The sequence below is a fragment of the Marmota flaviventris genome, chromosome 9 (genome assembly GCF_047511675.1).
Source record: "Marmota flaviventris isolate mMarFla1 chromosome 9, mMarFla1.hap1, whole genome shotgun sequence".
Classification (NCBI taxonomy): Eukaryota; Metazoa; Chordata; class Mammalia; order Rodentia; family Sciuridae; genus Marmota; species Marmota flaviventris.
The window spans coordinates 46329493-46344565 of record NC_092506.1 but is presented as its reverse complement, the minus strand read 5'-3'; the positions used below and the strand labels follow the sequence as shown (position 1 = coordinate 46344565).

At 45.1% G+C, this 15073-nt stretch overlaps 1 protein-coding gene across 5 annotated transcripts in view; it reads right to left on the bottom strand.

Moving 5' to 3' along the window:
- Nucleotides 1-15073, bottom strand: part of Abcc8 (ATP binding cassette subfamily C member 8) — a 73888-nt gene that overhangs the window by 37845 nt on the left and 20970 nt on the right. For all 5 annotated transcript variants that reach the window (XM_027942307.2, XM_027942309.3, XM_027942312.2 and 2 more), the window contains exons 7-10: nucleotides 14742-14906; nucleotides 11854-12009; nucleotides 7347-7481; nucleotides 6893-7055 (exon numbers count right to left, since the gene is read on the bottom strand). In XM_027942307.2, coding sequence (XP_027798108.2) covers nucleotides 6893-7055; nucleotides 7347-7481; nucleotides 11854-12009; nucleotides 14742-14906 — 619 coding nt within the window. The remainder of the gene's footprint in view (nucleotides 1-6892; nucleotides 7056-7346; nucleotides 7482-11853; nucleotides 12010-14741; nucleotides 14907-15073) is intronic.

Here is a 15073-nt window from a genome sequence, read left to right as displayed (position 1 = left end):
TGACCAGCTCTGGAGATGCCAGTGCTGGGAACGGGGAGACCTGGGGCTGCTGTGGGTCCTGGCTCCTTTCTGAGCACAGCAGACAACTGGGGTTTGGGCATGGGTTGCTGGGCATCCACCCCCCTATCATGGGGTTGAAGACCTGAGGCCTTGCTCCCATTTTCCTGAACTACATAAAGCTCTGCAAGATTCTAAAGTGGAGGGAGGGATGGGATGGGAAACATAACCAATGATAGATTTCTCCCCTACTGTGGCACAGAGTGGGGTGACTCACCTTGATTTGATTCAGAAAAAAACAAAAACAAAACACAAAAGATGAAAAACATAACAGGATTCAAATCTTGAGTGATAGGTAGCAAGACATACTTGTTAAGTTATGTTAAGTGAAATAGAAGATGACAGAAAGACGAGAGTGTGATGTTGTTATGGAAGGTTAGATTACATGTGGGCAGGCCTGAAGGTGCTATCAAGCAAAAAGGTCTTCTGTGATGGTGTAGAGATATGGGTATTTTAAAAATTATTCTCTAAGTCTTATTCATTCAAAAATTATTTTTTGAGGTTCTCACTTATTTCAAGCTTTGGGCTGGGATTTGGAGGTACCAAAGTGAGCAAATGTATCAGCTTTTCCTACTCCCCATCCTAAATAAAATAATAAACTACCAAATTCAAAAGCAGGGCTCAGTCACCATTCCCACTCCCCTGGCTTTGTCCATGGAATGCTGTTTGGCCTTGTGGGTGCCAGCCAGCACTGCAATACCAGGAGCTTTTCACTTCCTAAGCATCAGGAAATATTTCAGAAGCCATGCATCAGGGAGTCACAGCCAGCCATTTGTGCCTCTGGTTAACTTCATCTTGGTCCCCTGCAGAGGGATGGTGGAGGGGCCTGCTGCCTTGCAGCCTGGGTCTAATTGCAAGTTGCACCTCCAGGAGGGGAAATGTATTTTGAAGTAACAGGGCTATTTCCCTTTCTGTCCAATTGTCAGAGAAGTAAACAGAGGGGGAGCAAAAGCAGGTAAATAGTATTTCTATTGCTGGAAGCTGTGGGAGCGCATCAGGAGGCCACTCAGTCAGACTGATTTGTGACTCCTAAATTGATGAGCCTCCCTGTTTCCTCCTCAGCCACCCTCCCTGCCAAACCAGGCCAGGACAACTCACTGTGGCTGCATCAACTGGCAGAAGGAAGGGCAGATGTTGAAGAATTTCAGAAGAGCTGGACGAAGGAAGGGGACGAGGTTTCAAGGTCACCTTGTCTCCCTATGCTAGCTGATCTGACCACTGAGGGGGACAGAGGGTAAGCAAGATTTGTAAATAACAGGCAGGCTCTGGGTTGGGGAGAGGGGCTATGCTAGGTGCCACCATCTTGCTGGCCCCCAATCCTCATGAGTGGCTGAGCTGTGTTTTGGGGTTTCTTTGTTTTTCAGGATGCAGTATGAAGACAGTCACATTGACTGACTGTGATTCAGACTTCTGAGCACAGAATGCTAAAAGAGATGGCAAACACATCTTTCACTTAAATGCCTTCCATGGCTCCCTCCTGAAGCACAACACAGATGGTCCTGCAGGAGCTAGTCTTGTTGCCTTTCTTCACCAAGTTCTGCAGGAGTTTGGGACACACCATCATCTCTCTCTGGAGGCCTTTGTGCCTGCTCACCCGGCTGACTCATGGTCAACCTGAGGGAACTAGCAGTGGGTTCCACCTCTGATAGGCCTTCCCTGACACCCACTGCTCCTGAGACTAGATTGGATACAACTTGTAACTCTTATGGGTGAGAGAATACCCTTTTCTGTTCTTGTCACTTATGACACTGGGCTTCTCCAGTAGACTGTAAGCAATGTGTGGGCTAGGACCAAAGTGTTCTCATCTAATGCCTAGGCAGGGCCTAGCTCATGGGAGATGCTCATGAATATTTGTTAAATAAGTGAAAAAACCCCCAAAAGACCCAGGCCAGGCAAGTAACACCAAAAAAAAAAAGGGGGGGGGGTGGGGCACAGATAGAGGAGCATTTGGAACTGACTCTGTGGCTCTGACCACATGCACAGCCGCAGTTCATGGACACAGCCATCCACAAGACTGTGAGTGCCTGAACCATGCCCAGTCCTTCCAATATCCACTTCATTCCATGCCCAGGGCTTCCATAAAGCCTGGCACAGAGAGAGGGCCCTGGAATTGGTGCTGCAAAAAGGTCAAAATGAACTGGAGACCTATTGGTTGGTTGACTGATACGACCTATGAAAATGCCTTTGTCTCCTCTGCAAAGCCTGTTCTCAAAACAAAAACAAAAACAAAAAACAAACAAACAAAAACAGCAACAAAAACCAGAAGCACCTAGAGTTCTGCTGCTTCTGTAAGGAAATGAGGACTGAGCTGACTTCTAAAGGGACTAACCACAGCACCTGCCTTTAGCTTTCTCCCACTTTGTCTTCTACTCACTGAAATCCTATCTACCATTCAAGGTGCAGCCCAAGCCTTTTCTATGTTAATCTCTGTGTAACCTCTTTGGCCACTTGGGCTTCTTTCTCTGTGCTCTGCCATTTATACTGGCAGAGTATACTGGCTAAGGTCCTCCATGAGTCATTGCACCTTGCTGAGCTTCAGTCCTTTCTGCTATACAATGGGACAGTAGAGCCACACACCTCACAAGTCGTAATGAGGATTAAGTGCCGTCAGACTTGCTAGGCAGCCAGCACAGAGCTGGCCACACAGTTTGATACTTATTGTCACATGGTTCTATGCATGTGCCCTCTGACTTCTCAGAGAGCATAAACCAAAAAGAATGCAGAGCATATCTTATGGTTCCCTGCATCATCCTGGTGCTTAGCACAGGGAGGGGCTCACATATACACCTCGTTTAGCATCCACCAATGACTTACATCTGTTTTCCTTCAAAAAGAAATATAGATTCTGATGTTGGGAAAACTGTGTCTCTTTGCTTTTCAGTCTTTTGCGCCACCAGGGTGCCACATATGGGCTGTCAGTGACACTGACAATGAGACCTTCAGATAGAGTATCAGAGGCAATCTTGTCTGCCCTGCAGGCTTGAGTGAATGGCCAGTCTGGATGACCAGACTGAAAGCCCAGCAGGCATCCTAGGCTTGGGCCCCATCAGGAAACATGACTCCCAGGCTCTTCTGTGTTGCCAGGACCCCATGACTGGCAACAGGGGTGAGAATAAGAGATTCCCATTACCTCAGCCTAATGACCTGTGTCTTTATCCCAGTAACAGGAGGAGGAAGTCCAGGAAGAGGCAAATGAGAACACACTGCAAACATGTGCCGATGACTGGGCAGTACCCCAACACCACCCATCTCTCTCCCACTCCCAGGGCTGGTTCATGAGAAGAGACACATCTCTGGAAGGATGACACATTGAGCAAACAGAACCCACCTTTCAGCACTCTACCTGAAGGACATGAGAACTTATTCCTTCCAGCTAGTGTGTGTTTCCATTGTTATCCAGCGCCCTCTCCACCACCTTTCCCAACCTCTAGCAATCACTATTTGTCTTTATGTGTCTGGCTTATTTCACTTGAATTCTAAAGTTCTAGTGCCCAGTGAGGGGACTATAGTTCACACTAATTATCAGGATTTGACCAGTATACATGGTATACATCTATCAAAATTATCACACTGTACCCCATAAGTACAATTAAAATAATAATTTAAAAAATACCTCCTTGAGGCCTCTTCTTTTTTTATTCCTTTCAGAGGCAAACCTGGCTGTTCTCTTTGTACCTCTAGGCCACCTGGATGGGTTCATAGTCCTGGGAAGGCTCCTGCTTGGTTCCAGAGCCCCCTGCCCCTTCCAGAGTCATCTTGGCTCTTGACAAAATGAAGTCTCTTTCCTTACATCTTCGTGGTCACAAAGCCATGGCTTGTCTTTTGAGGGTCCCAAAAGGACAAAGAGAACCTATTTTGATGGGCTAGCCAAGAAACCTAGGCATTGTAGGATGTTGTTTACATAGGAAAACATGTCCCATGTTATAGTTTGGAATCCACAAATACACCTAGGAATATACATCTCCTAGGAGTAGTCAAAGTAGCAGCCACCTACCCCAGGTTGCATTTCCTGAGATTCTCCTACTTTGTTACTCACTGTGCCTAGAATCTTGAGGACCCAATGCCACCATGTTCCTTGCTGCTTCCCTTCCCATTGTCCATGTCAGCAGTGGTGATCCTGCCCCACCTCATCCTGCCACGTTGTTGCTGGGAGAAGCCCCTTAGCTGCTGGGAGACGCCTACTCCCACCCCAGCAGCTGTTCCCAACTGCTGAGAGTGACTGTCAATCAGATATCTCTAACACAGGGGGCTGTATGCAAGGGTGAGGGTGCTGTTAACCCAAACAGCCCAGAGACAAGAAGTTGAACTGACAGAGAGGGAAGACATGGACTTGGGCCTGGGGGCACTGACTTTCCTGGGTTCCCAGATGTTCCATCTAATTTCTCTTGTCTCATGGAGTGAGTGTTCAGCCCCTCTCTGAGCATCACAGGGTCGAGGATGAGGATGAGGAACCTGAACTGTCTTGGTGAGGAATCCAGAAAGCACGGGCTGCCTGCCATGCCCACAGCTTCATTCTGAGAAAATCAGGTCCTAGCAGGACTTTCTGTATAAATATACTATTATGGTTTAGATATGATATGACCCCTGCCAAAAGCTCATGTGAGATAATACCAAAACATTCATAGAAGAAATTATTGGGTTATGAGAGCCTTAACCTAACCAATGGATTAATTCATTGATTGGGAATAACTGGGAATTGGGAATAACTGTACGCAGGTAGGGTGTGGCTAGAGGAGGTAGGTCACCAGGGGCATGTCTTTGGGATACATGTTTTGTCCCTGGTGAGGAACAGTCTTTCTCTGCTTCCTTGTTGCCATGTCCTGAGCTGCTTTCCTCTACCACACTCTTCTGCTGTGATGCTCTGCCTCACCTCAGGCCCACAGCAATAGCATCAGCCATGGACTGAGACCTCTGAAAGCATGAGCCCCAAATAAACTTCTCCTCCTCTGTTGTTTTTGTTGGGTCTTTTGGTCACAGCGATCAAATAGCTGACTAAAACATGGCTTGTACCATGCCTAGTGGATGGCCTCGCCACTGCTGACTGGAGTGGAAGTCCTGCCCAAGGCATAGGACATCCTGGTCTGGCTGGCCCAGGGGGTGCTCAGTCCCAGTTGTGCCCTGCAGTAACCCTTGTATTGAGGGTGGTCACCTGACAGCATGAACACCAGGAACACACAGATGACCTGAGCACCATCTCATTCTCCACGAGGCTTGCTGTATGAGTTTATCTGGAAGATATTCCCAGCATGTCCTCCATTAGTGCCCGCTCTGCCATCCCCACAGGTGTGTCTCTTCCCATTGAACCAAAAAGAAACAATTTTAGCTGGGGGAGGTGGTCAGCATGGACCAGCTCTCCTCATTTCCTCTTCTATTCCCACTCCTGTTATCGCCTATTCTAGATTGTTTCTCTTCACCTAAGAGTCACCTTGCAATACCCTCGCTTTCGTGCCCTTACCCATGGAGGTCCCTAGCACTCTGGAAAATAGCAAGAGAAGACTTCATAGGGTCTAGTCTGACTCATGCTGCTAACCTAAGGAGTAGCTTCAGGAACACAGTCCTCCCTGGGCCTCAGTTTCATCTGTAAAATGGTTGCCCAATGTGCAGAGAGCATTTTCCATGTACTCTTCTTGCCACATTCTATGCGGGATTCCCACAGATCTGTCTTCTCACAAATCCTCTCTTCGGGTTTGTTAATTCATTTAACTTGTCCATTGAATTAGTTTTTTCTTTTCTTTTTCTTTTTTTCCTCTCCAGGTTATTTTACTGGGCCCTTCTTATACATAATGGCTTTTAAACTGGAGCAGTCAGGGAACCCAAGTGAGGTCTGCCAGTTGCTAAATATCCACACTCCACTTATGCAATTCGGGGGTAACTACTGTGGGGTGAGTCCTTGGAGCCATGAGACCAACTGTGAGATAATCACCTGACCTCCACGTGCCCTCACTCTGGCCAGGGGATCAATGTTCACTGAATTAATCTCGATAATGAGAAGTTTAAATTCTGGAAGTTCTTTCTATTCTTTTCCCCGGATACTTTCCCCCTATGTTGCCTTGTTGGTTTTATACCTTCTTTTAGCTCTTTGGTTATATTAAATACATTTATTTTATTGTCTTGTAGACTATTCCATCATCTATAAATATTGAGAGACTAACTCTTCTATTTTTTGAACCTGCTGATTCTCATCTTAGTGCTACATTTTCTCTTGTGGCTTTTTATTTCCTTATTATTAGTTCATCATTCAACAGGAGTGATCACCATAGCAGTTCTATAGTTTCCGTAAAGTGGCTTTTATATACAAGTTTATCAGTTTTGATTTTTTTCTTGGATTAGGGTTCAAATCACTTGATTAGTATAGCTTTAGTCCCGATACCTGTGAGACCCTCAAACTTGGACATCTGAACTCTAAGGATCTTCTTTTTCATGGCCCCAGATGAATGGAAGCTTCCTCTTAGCTTCCCCAGGGCAGTGGCAGCTCAGTCTGACTTGCTAAAAAGTCCTCACATTTAGAAGAATCAGAAACTGTTGTTATTTATTTGCTTACTGCTCCCTGTCAATAACATATCAGGTCTATGAGGAATGAGGCCTCATCTGTCTTTCTCACTAGTGTATTCTAAAGGTCAACATGGTGACTGCTCAGCGGGCTCTTGGTACATGTCTGTGGGATAAATGAATGAGAGCTGTGTGATTTCTGGGGGCTCAGCTACCACAGTCTGTTGGAGATCCCCCTGGGTTGGATGACCCAAACCCTCCCACTTCTGTCACCATCACACCTCACCCAAGCCTATCCTTGCATGTAGGCAGCAGCACCCAGGGCTGGCCTGTTGGGCGGACTCACTGGATATGGAGGTGTAGACAGCAAAGGCCCGGAGGCTGGTCATCTCCTTCCTGCGGGTCATCTCCACCCGTGTGCAGAAGATGTTCTCCCAGGCGTACAGCTTGAGCAGCTTGATGCCACGGAGCATCTCATTGGTCTGCTTCAGTCTCTCGTTGGAATATTCCTGAGGGAGTCAGTGAGTCAGAGGGGAGATGCCTTTATACCCACCCCACCCAAGAGAGAGGCACTGAGTCAATGTCCTCATCCTTTACCCAGCTCCTGAGTTCCTACAGGGATGCTTCCTGCCCTTTCCTTTAATCCCATTTCACAGATACAGAAGCTGAGGCCTACAAGTGAAGTGTCCTACCCAAGGTCAATGACAGTGTGGGTGTGGAAGAGGGGACCCGCTGATGTGAGGGGAGGGGAGGAAACAGACATTGAGGAAGGGTGGGGAAGGGGACCTTTGGACACTCACCAGTGTGCTCCGCTGGGCTTGGGAGAGTTTGGTGGCCACAAAGTACTGGACAGGGGCCAGTAGAATGATGACAGCTGCTCCAATTAAGGCACTGACCCCAAGGATGTAGTAAAGGAGAATCACACCCACGATGATCTGGAGGAGGGTGGCAGGATGAGTTCTCTGACCTGGAGGCTGCCCTGCCAGGGGACAAAATTCCCCTCCCCAGTTCACTACAGTGCGACAGGCCTTGGTGCCTAAGTTTCCAAAAGGTCTTGGGAAGACAGTGGGGCATGGGAGGATGTGTGACAAAGCATTCTCAGAAGGAAGGATGATCAACATGATGGGCTCTCACATGAGCCATTTCTGGGCTGGTAACTAACTGCATTACCTGCAAGGCTGCCTCACTCTCAAGCCTACTTTCCTGATGGAAGGGTCGGAGCTGACACTGCACCGGGAGCATAACAACATGTTTTGTTCTGTGTGCTGGATACTCAGGCTGACATTTTACTCTCATTGGAGAAAGGTGATCCCTGAACAAAGGGACAAAATTGCAGCATCCATGATGCAGACAAAACCAGCCCTTGGTGCAAGAGACTGTTTTTCACTCTCATGCTTTTGGTCTCTTTAAATTTTTAGTGAAGCTGGCAGGTATTCTTTGATAAGAGAATTCATTGTTTCTAGATTTATGTAAATGACTGCCTGCTTGTGAATATTTATGAGAAGGGTAAATCATTCTCACCAGTCCCCAAAGCACCAAGATGACAGTTTCCCAGGTCGCCATTAAAGGCAGGCACTTCGTTTAGAAATACAGGGCATACTTTAGAACCGATGTACTAGCTTCCTTAGTTGAAAAGAAAAAAGAAGGATTAAAAAGTCACCTGGGTTGGCCATGCAGTCCCTGAGTCCTGCACCAGACTAGCATTGAGCTCCCTGCACCACCCTAAAGTTGGAGTAGGCGGCAGTTCTGCAATTTCCATTAATCACAGAAAGCCTCCTGCATTAGCAGGTGTCTGAGAGGTTCTGAATTGACCCATCATCACCTGCCTCCCAGGGATTAACTCATGTTATATGCTGGCACAGGTGGGCAGAGGGCCTCGTTAGGAGATGAACCTCCTACCCTGGCCAGGCCCACCCTGTCATCCACCTGGAAAGTTCTCCCGCATACAGTCCTTTTCCACATGAGCTGTTTTCATAAGTAGGCAGTTCGGCTGTTCTTTGGCCACTGGGTTTATGCCAGACACTGAGAAACCTCTCAGGGCACCCTGAGCCACTAATAAGGCACCTGTTGGGGGCCAGTGTCTGTACCCACACCACCTCCAAGGGACTGGCAGTGACTGGGGCAGGAGCTAGGGCTATAGCTATTGTTCCTAGGCTCCTTCTGATGCTTCTATGCCCCCTCCCCCCCTGTTCTTCTTGGACTCCTTGATCCATTCCATTCTTCTACAGTGGTTGGGATAGCCCTCTTGGGAGATAATACCAGAAATCACTAATTCCAGGTGTGCAAAGCAAGTATTAGGAATTAAAGGGCTATTCTGTCTCCTATTCACAGGTTATAAAGTATCTACTGTAGTGGGGAGATCACAGTCCCTGGGGTCTTTGGCCCTGAGTTATAGTGCAACCCCACCACTTATCAGTTGTGCAATCTTGGGCAAATTACCTAACCCCTCTGAGTCTCAGAAAGTATTCATCTTTAAAATGGTGATTATAATGCCTACTTCACTGGACTGCCATGAAGATTAAATGAATCTCTATAATAGGCACCTAAAACAGTACCTTGCATGAAGTGGGAGATCAATACAAGGTGGATAACCTTTCTTTAAAATATAAAAGTCTCGTGGGAGCCCTGTCACAAGGGAACCATAGAAAGGAGATATGTTGGTAATGTGCTGTTATTAATTCCCTATGTGGCCTTGGACCCTTGCCCTCTCTGGGCTTCAGATACATATGGAATGAGGAAACAGGTTTCTACCATGGCTGAGTTCCTTAACCTTGATGCATGTCAAGGGACAGCCCCTAAAATTACAAGCACATGTGTGAATAAAATTTTTTTCTTTATGAGAAATAGAATTTGAAAGTATATGTAGAAGAGCAGTTGCCTAGAACTGGGGGCTGGGATGAGTAGACTGCCAATGGGGACAGGTTTCTTTTTGGGGTATGAAAATGTTCTAAATTTGTGATCGTTGCACAACTCTGTGATTATACAAAAATCCACTGAATTGTATCATTTTAAGTAGATGAATTATATCTCAACAAAGCTGTTAATTTTTTTAAAGTGTGTTACCAAAAAAAACAATAGATTATGCACGAGGAGAGCCCTTGGGACTCACACAGGAAGAGGAAAAGGAGCTAACTGCAATATTACAAAAAGCCTCTTGCGCTCTGTGGTCAACCAGGTTGCCCAGAGAATCCTGGCCAGGCTGTTTCCTTGCCTTGGGGCTGAAATTATATCTACTCTTTTTGAAGGGTGGTGCTGGGGATCGAATCCAGGGTCCTGCATACGCCAGGCAGGCACTCTATCACTGAGCTACCTCCCCAGCTCTCAACAGTCAACAGTAACTCCTGTATGCTGGCCAGATCTTTAAGTGGCAAAGGTTATAGTGTTGATTAATTAAAAATGAAAAATCAACCAAGTGTAGTGGTGTATGCCTGTACTTGGGAGGCTGAGGAAGTTTAGGAGCTTGGGGCCAGCTTGGGCAACAGAGCAAAAGCCACCTCAAACAACAACAAATCAGAAATCACATGCTATTTCATGATAAATATGCAAAGTAATTAATTAGTGCAGATAAAAGTCTCTGCCCCCTCTCTTGTGTGTAAGGTTTCAATTACACAAATGAGAGGGCCTGGGACAGGGCCAGCACAGTCACCAGCTAGTACTCTGAGCAATGATGCACATGCAATAAACACCATACATACTAGTAACAATAACGTAACAGGTTCAGTGGATGAAATCTTATAAAGCAGGTTGTTCAAGGGGACACAACAGAAAGAACTCGTGGGTAAAAAGCTGGTGACTGCAATAGATGAGCTCTCCAGGCCCTTTCATGCTTTTGTAGTCATTGCTCCTTCTTGGGAGAGGGGAGCAGGGCAATCTGAGCATGCATATGTAGTAATGGTAACTGCATAGACAGCTGTTCCTCCTGCCCTACGTTGTGTCTTCCTAGCTGTCTCCCTGTGTGAGTTGCTGCTTCTATTTTCCTTTAATATATTTTAATTCTACGTTTTACAGGCAAGGAGGACCAATACACTCCACTTAAGATTAAGGTTTATGCAATCTGTATTCCAAGAACCAATGGATTCTGATAAAGCCTCACTCATAGCAAACACTTAGATGTCAAGGGATCTGATGTTGCAAGTGACCACTGCTGGGTACTCTGCTTGGTGTTTACCTACATTATCTAACTGAATCATCACTGCAACTACAGAGAGTAGAAATTGTTCCCCTTTCACATATGGGAAAACCAAGGCTCAGAGAGGCTAAGTATTTTCAGCAGCCTGTCTCATCTAAAGTCCAGACACCTTCTACACTAGGCCAATCCTGTGGACCCTGAAGCCTCTCTGGAAAAGAGTCTGGGATTTAAGTTTCTGGTCTGAGCAGTGAGGTGAAAATTCATTCCCATGACAGGCATCAGATTCCATGGAGGAACAACTCCAGAGATAAGAGTGCGTAAGAGGCCAGGATCAAGTAAGGAGGATTCTCCTACTAACATCCAGGAAGGATGTGTCTGCTCCTGGGCCAGTGCTGGAAACTGTCCAGTTTCAAAACATATCACATTTTTAATTTCCAAAAATAATACACACTTATTGGAGAGCTTAGAAATAAATAAAGAAAACAAAAATCACTTGCAATCCCATCTTGGGGACTTCCACTTCCTTCTTCTGACTGACTTTGTGCAATGTATATATATATTGACTTTGTGCAATATATATATTGTATATATATGCATATTCAGTTTAGTAGGAAGCCTACTGCACATACTATTTTGTAACTTCTTTTCCTTTTTTTAAAGATACATTATAATCCTAGTGACTTGGGAGGTTGAGGCAGGAGGACTGCAAATTTAAGTCTCAGAAATTTAGCAAGACCCTGTCCTAAAATAGAATGTAAAAAGTGCTGGCGATGTAGCTCAGTGGTAAAGTACCTCTGGGGTTCAATCTCCAGTACCTAAATAAATAAATAAAGATACATCAGGATCATTTTGTAGTGTAATTAAGCACTTTGTTATAACATAACTTTTAGTGTCTGTAGAAATGTTCCACATGTGATTATTATACAGTTTATTTAAAGTTGGCTGTAGTTTCAAAGTCTTAATGACACAGCCATCTCTGATTATTAAGAGATGGTTAGACACTTGCAATGTTTGAGATACTAAAGGGACCCAGGGGTATACCTCATGGGGACCCTAAGGGGTAACAGATACAGGCAAACAGAATGGAAATGGTGAGTGCCTAGAAACTGGACACATGCCAGCAGATCATGGTTTTATGTCCTGCTTCCACCCCCATCTCCCAAGCACACATTCAGTACCTGTACTGGCATAGCCCAGAGGTTTGGGCATAAGAAGAAAAACCACATGAGTTGGTTGGTGTCTATGGCCACCAGGTTGCAGATCTGCCCAGCAGTCATTTCCCCCATGGACAGGTTGGAGGTGGACAGGTGCATAATTTTATTATAAATCTTGGTCTAGAAGCAAGAGCAGAGTATTTCACATTCATCATCATCACCATCCTGTTCACCAGCCCAAATGTCGTGGTTCTGGAATGTGCCAGGGTTCCCCATGCAGCCTTAGAGCAGTTCTGTAAGGGGCCTGTGTTCCCATTCTAGTTTTACAAACAAGGCAACTAAAGGCTCAGAGAGGGAAAGGGTTTAGTTACAGATCAAGTCACTCAGGGAAGGAGCAATGAAATGAGGATGCCGGGAGCTCCTTTCCAGCAAGCAAGGTCTCTCCCTTGAGCTACAGGACTTAATTGGCTCTTAAATCTTAAAAGCAGATCTTTGTGTCCAGCTGTACTCTTGATTTACCAGGGGCCAGTGGAGAACACATTTCAAAGCCATAAAAATGATAAAGTGGGGAGCTGCCTGCTACAATGTGGCCTTGTCCACCCTGGGGCAGCAACACACTCTGGGATCAAGTCAGTCATCTGTTGAGTCTTGAAACAAATCAGGATTCAGTCTTGGAAGAGCGGATGTGAGACATGACCATGAATTCTAGCTAGTCACTCCCAGTACCATCCTGCACTCCAGCCACTCCAGGATCTGCATGGGGCTGTCAGGGAAGAGCCGTGGTAAAGGTTTCCCATGAGCTCTGTGTCTAACAGCTTTATGTGCTGAGTGAGTGTGCCTCCCAGAAAGATTGCAATTTTCAGGCTATGTGCTCTTGAACAAGGAAAAAGTCATTTCTGTCTTAAGTGTCCTAGGGATGCCTCCTCTCTAATGCAATTCTATTGTGCATCCTGCTGTAAAGTGGACTCCGAGTCTTTAATTTATCTTTTTATAAACTCAGGATTTTGGGGGGTGGAAGTCATGTTTTCTTAAAGGAGAAAGCTACTCTATGTCTGTCTGGGAATTGATAGGCATCATGGGTAAGGTTTAAAATAAGGACAATGATATTTTTGGACAAATCTATATACTTCCTAGGTTATGTGAGATAGGGTCTTAAAGGATAATCATCTACTTTCAATGAAGTGGGCACACAGAGTCAACTGTCAAGTAAAGCACTATTAAGTAAAGGCCGGGACACATAAAATTGCACACCAACTGAGAGCCAGTATATATTTTTAAAAATTATATATAATTCAGGAATTTCACATAATAACTTTTCATGCAAAAAAAAACATGGTTTCCTCAAACTCATGAAGAAACAGACTCTCATCTATGAGTGTAAATTCTCTGTAAATAATTTTCTGGAAATCTCTGAGGGGAAGAAGGTTTTCTATTTTCTAATTAGTTTCCATGATAAATGCCAGTATTTTCTTTTTTGCGGCATACGGATCAGTCTCTCTTATTAATGCAAAAGATTCGGTTTGATAAAAACAATTACATGCTAATACATTAAGAAGCCACTTTTGGCTCTTTTAGTGTAATTGGAAAATTCTGGGCTGGTGTGATTTATGACATACAAACAGAAAATAGATTTAATCACAAAACTATCCAACCACAAAATTGGTTGCAGTTGTACAAGTCTGTCTGTCACTGGAGGGGTCTGAGCAAAGGCTGGGATTTTTGGAGAGATTTCTAAACTGAGCAACAGTTTGATTATTCTTAGCTTTGAAGTCCCCAAATCTCAGAAGGTCTTAGATTTTCCTGGGCACTTTCCACCATTCTTATATGGTGATGTCCTAAGGAAATACTCTGTTTTCTCCATGAAAATCCAGTGGAGGTGGGCAGTGCTTCCTGTATAGCTGTTCAGGTTTTGTACTATACAACAACACCAAGATAGCCAGGGTTCAGTCCCTGATACTCTCTCCAGCCCAGAATGTACCTTTCTCTCAGTCCCTTTTCAACAGAGCCTCTGAGCCTAGCTCTCACAGGACCAGTCAATGTTATTGATTCTGAAGGACATTTTTGAAGGATTAGGTGGCTTTGGGATTTTACTACAACTTCATGGAATCACTGTGTATGGCAGAATCATTTGGCTGTCCACTCTCCCCATTGCACAAAGGGAACAAGCAGCACACATGGTCTCAGATGATTGTGTAGCTGCTGTATCCGTTCTGACTAAATGTGAAAAATTAACAAACTCCTGTCCTCTTTAAACTACTCTTCTGGAGGGTTCTCTTTCCAATCACTGAATCAGAATTCTAATGGAAACACTGTGGCCTGAAGTACCCTTATCACCACCATCTTCAAAGGGGCCTTGAATCCTCCCTGGCTTTGATGATCCTTCCCAGCAACTCTGAGAAGGAATCCACAGAAGGCAGGACCAAGAGTTTACACTTAAATGATACATCAGACGGACAAGTCTCTCTCATTAGTGACCCCAGATTTAAGAGCTCAAATAGATCTTAGTAGAGGCTAGGTAGATCTTCCATGTCTAACACATATCTGTTTTTGCACCCAAAGAAGATTATTTGGTAGCAGAGCTCTGGAACAGCACTCAGAGAACGATTCTGAGGTTGCGTCTGCACTCAGCAAGAATGCCATGATTGACTGATGGGCGATGTCTGCCACGTTCAAGGGTACAGAGGCCCAAGGGCTGAGCAGTGGACATCCCAGGTCTAGACCAAGGCAGAACCAGAGCCAGAAGTACTTACTACATGGCCCAGGTCCCACTTTTCATTATCCCACACTGCTTTCCTAATCATTATTTCCAAACACTAATGAAAGGCAACAGATATAAATTCACAGCAGAGTTTTTCTTGAGCAAACAATGCAGTTCTTATTGTGAAGTGAAAAAAAAATCATCATGCAAGTACCTGTATTGCTCCCCTCAAGTTAATTCCAGTTTCAATGGCCACGTAGTAGGATGCTTGTAGAAACGTCCTTTGCAGTAGGAGGGCAAGGAACAGAAGCACGGCTAAGACGTAAGCATTAGCAAGGAACTCTTGGGATGAGACAAAATAAACTCCGAGGAATTGTGTCTGTTGGAAAAGAATGTTCAGAGGTAGTGCCATTGCCTGCAAAATGACAACATCAGTATGTATCCCTGCGCCATCATGGCCATGATTAGTAAAAGACCCCTTGCTTGCAAAGCCTTGTGCAATTGTTTATGAGTGAAAAATACGACTGGTAAGTCCAACTATACGTT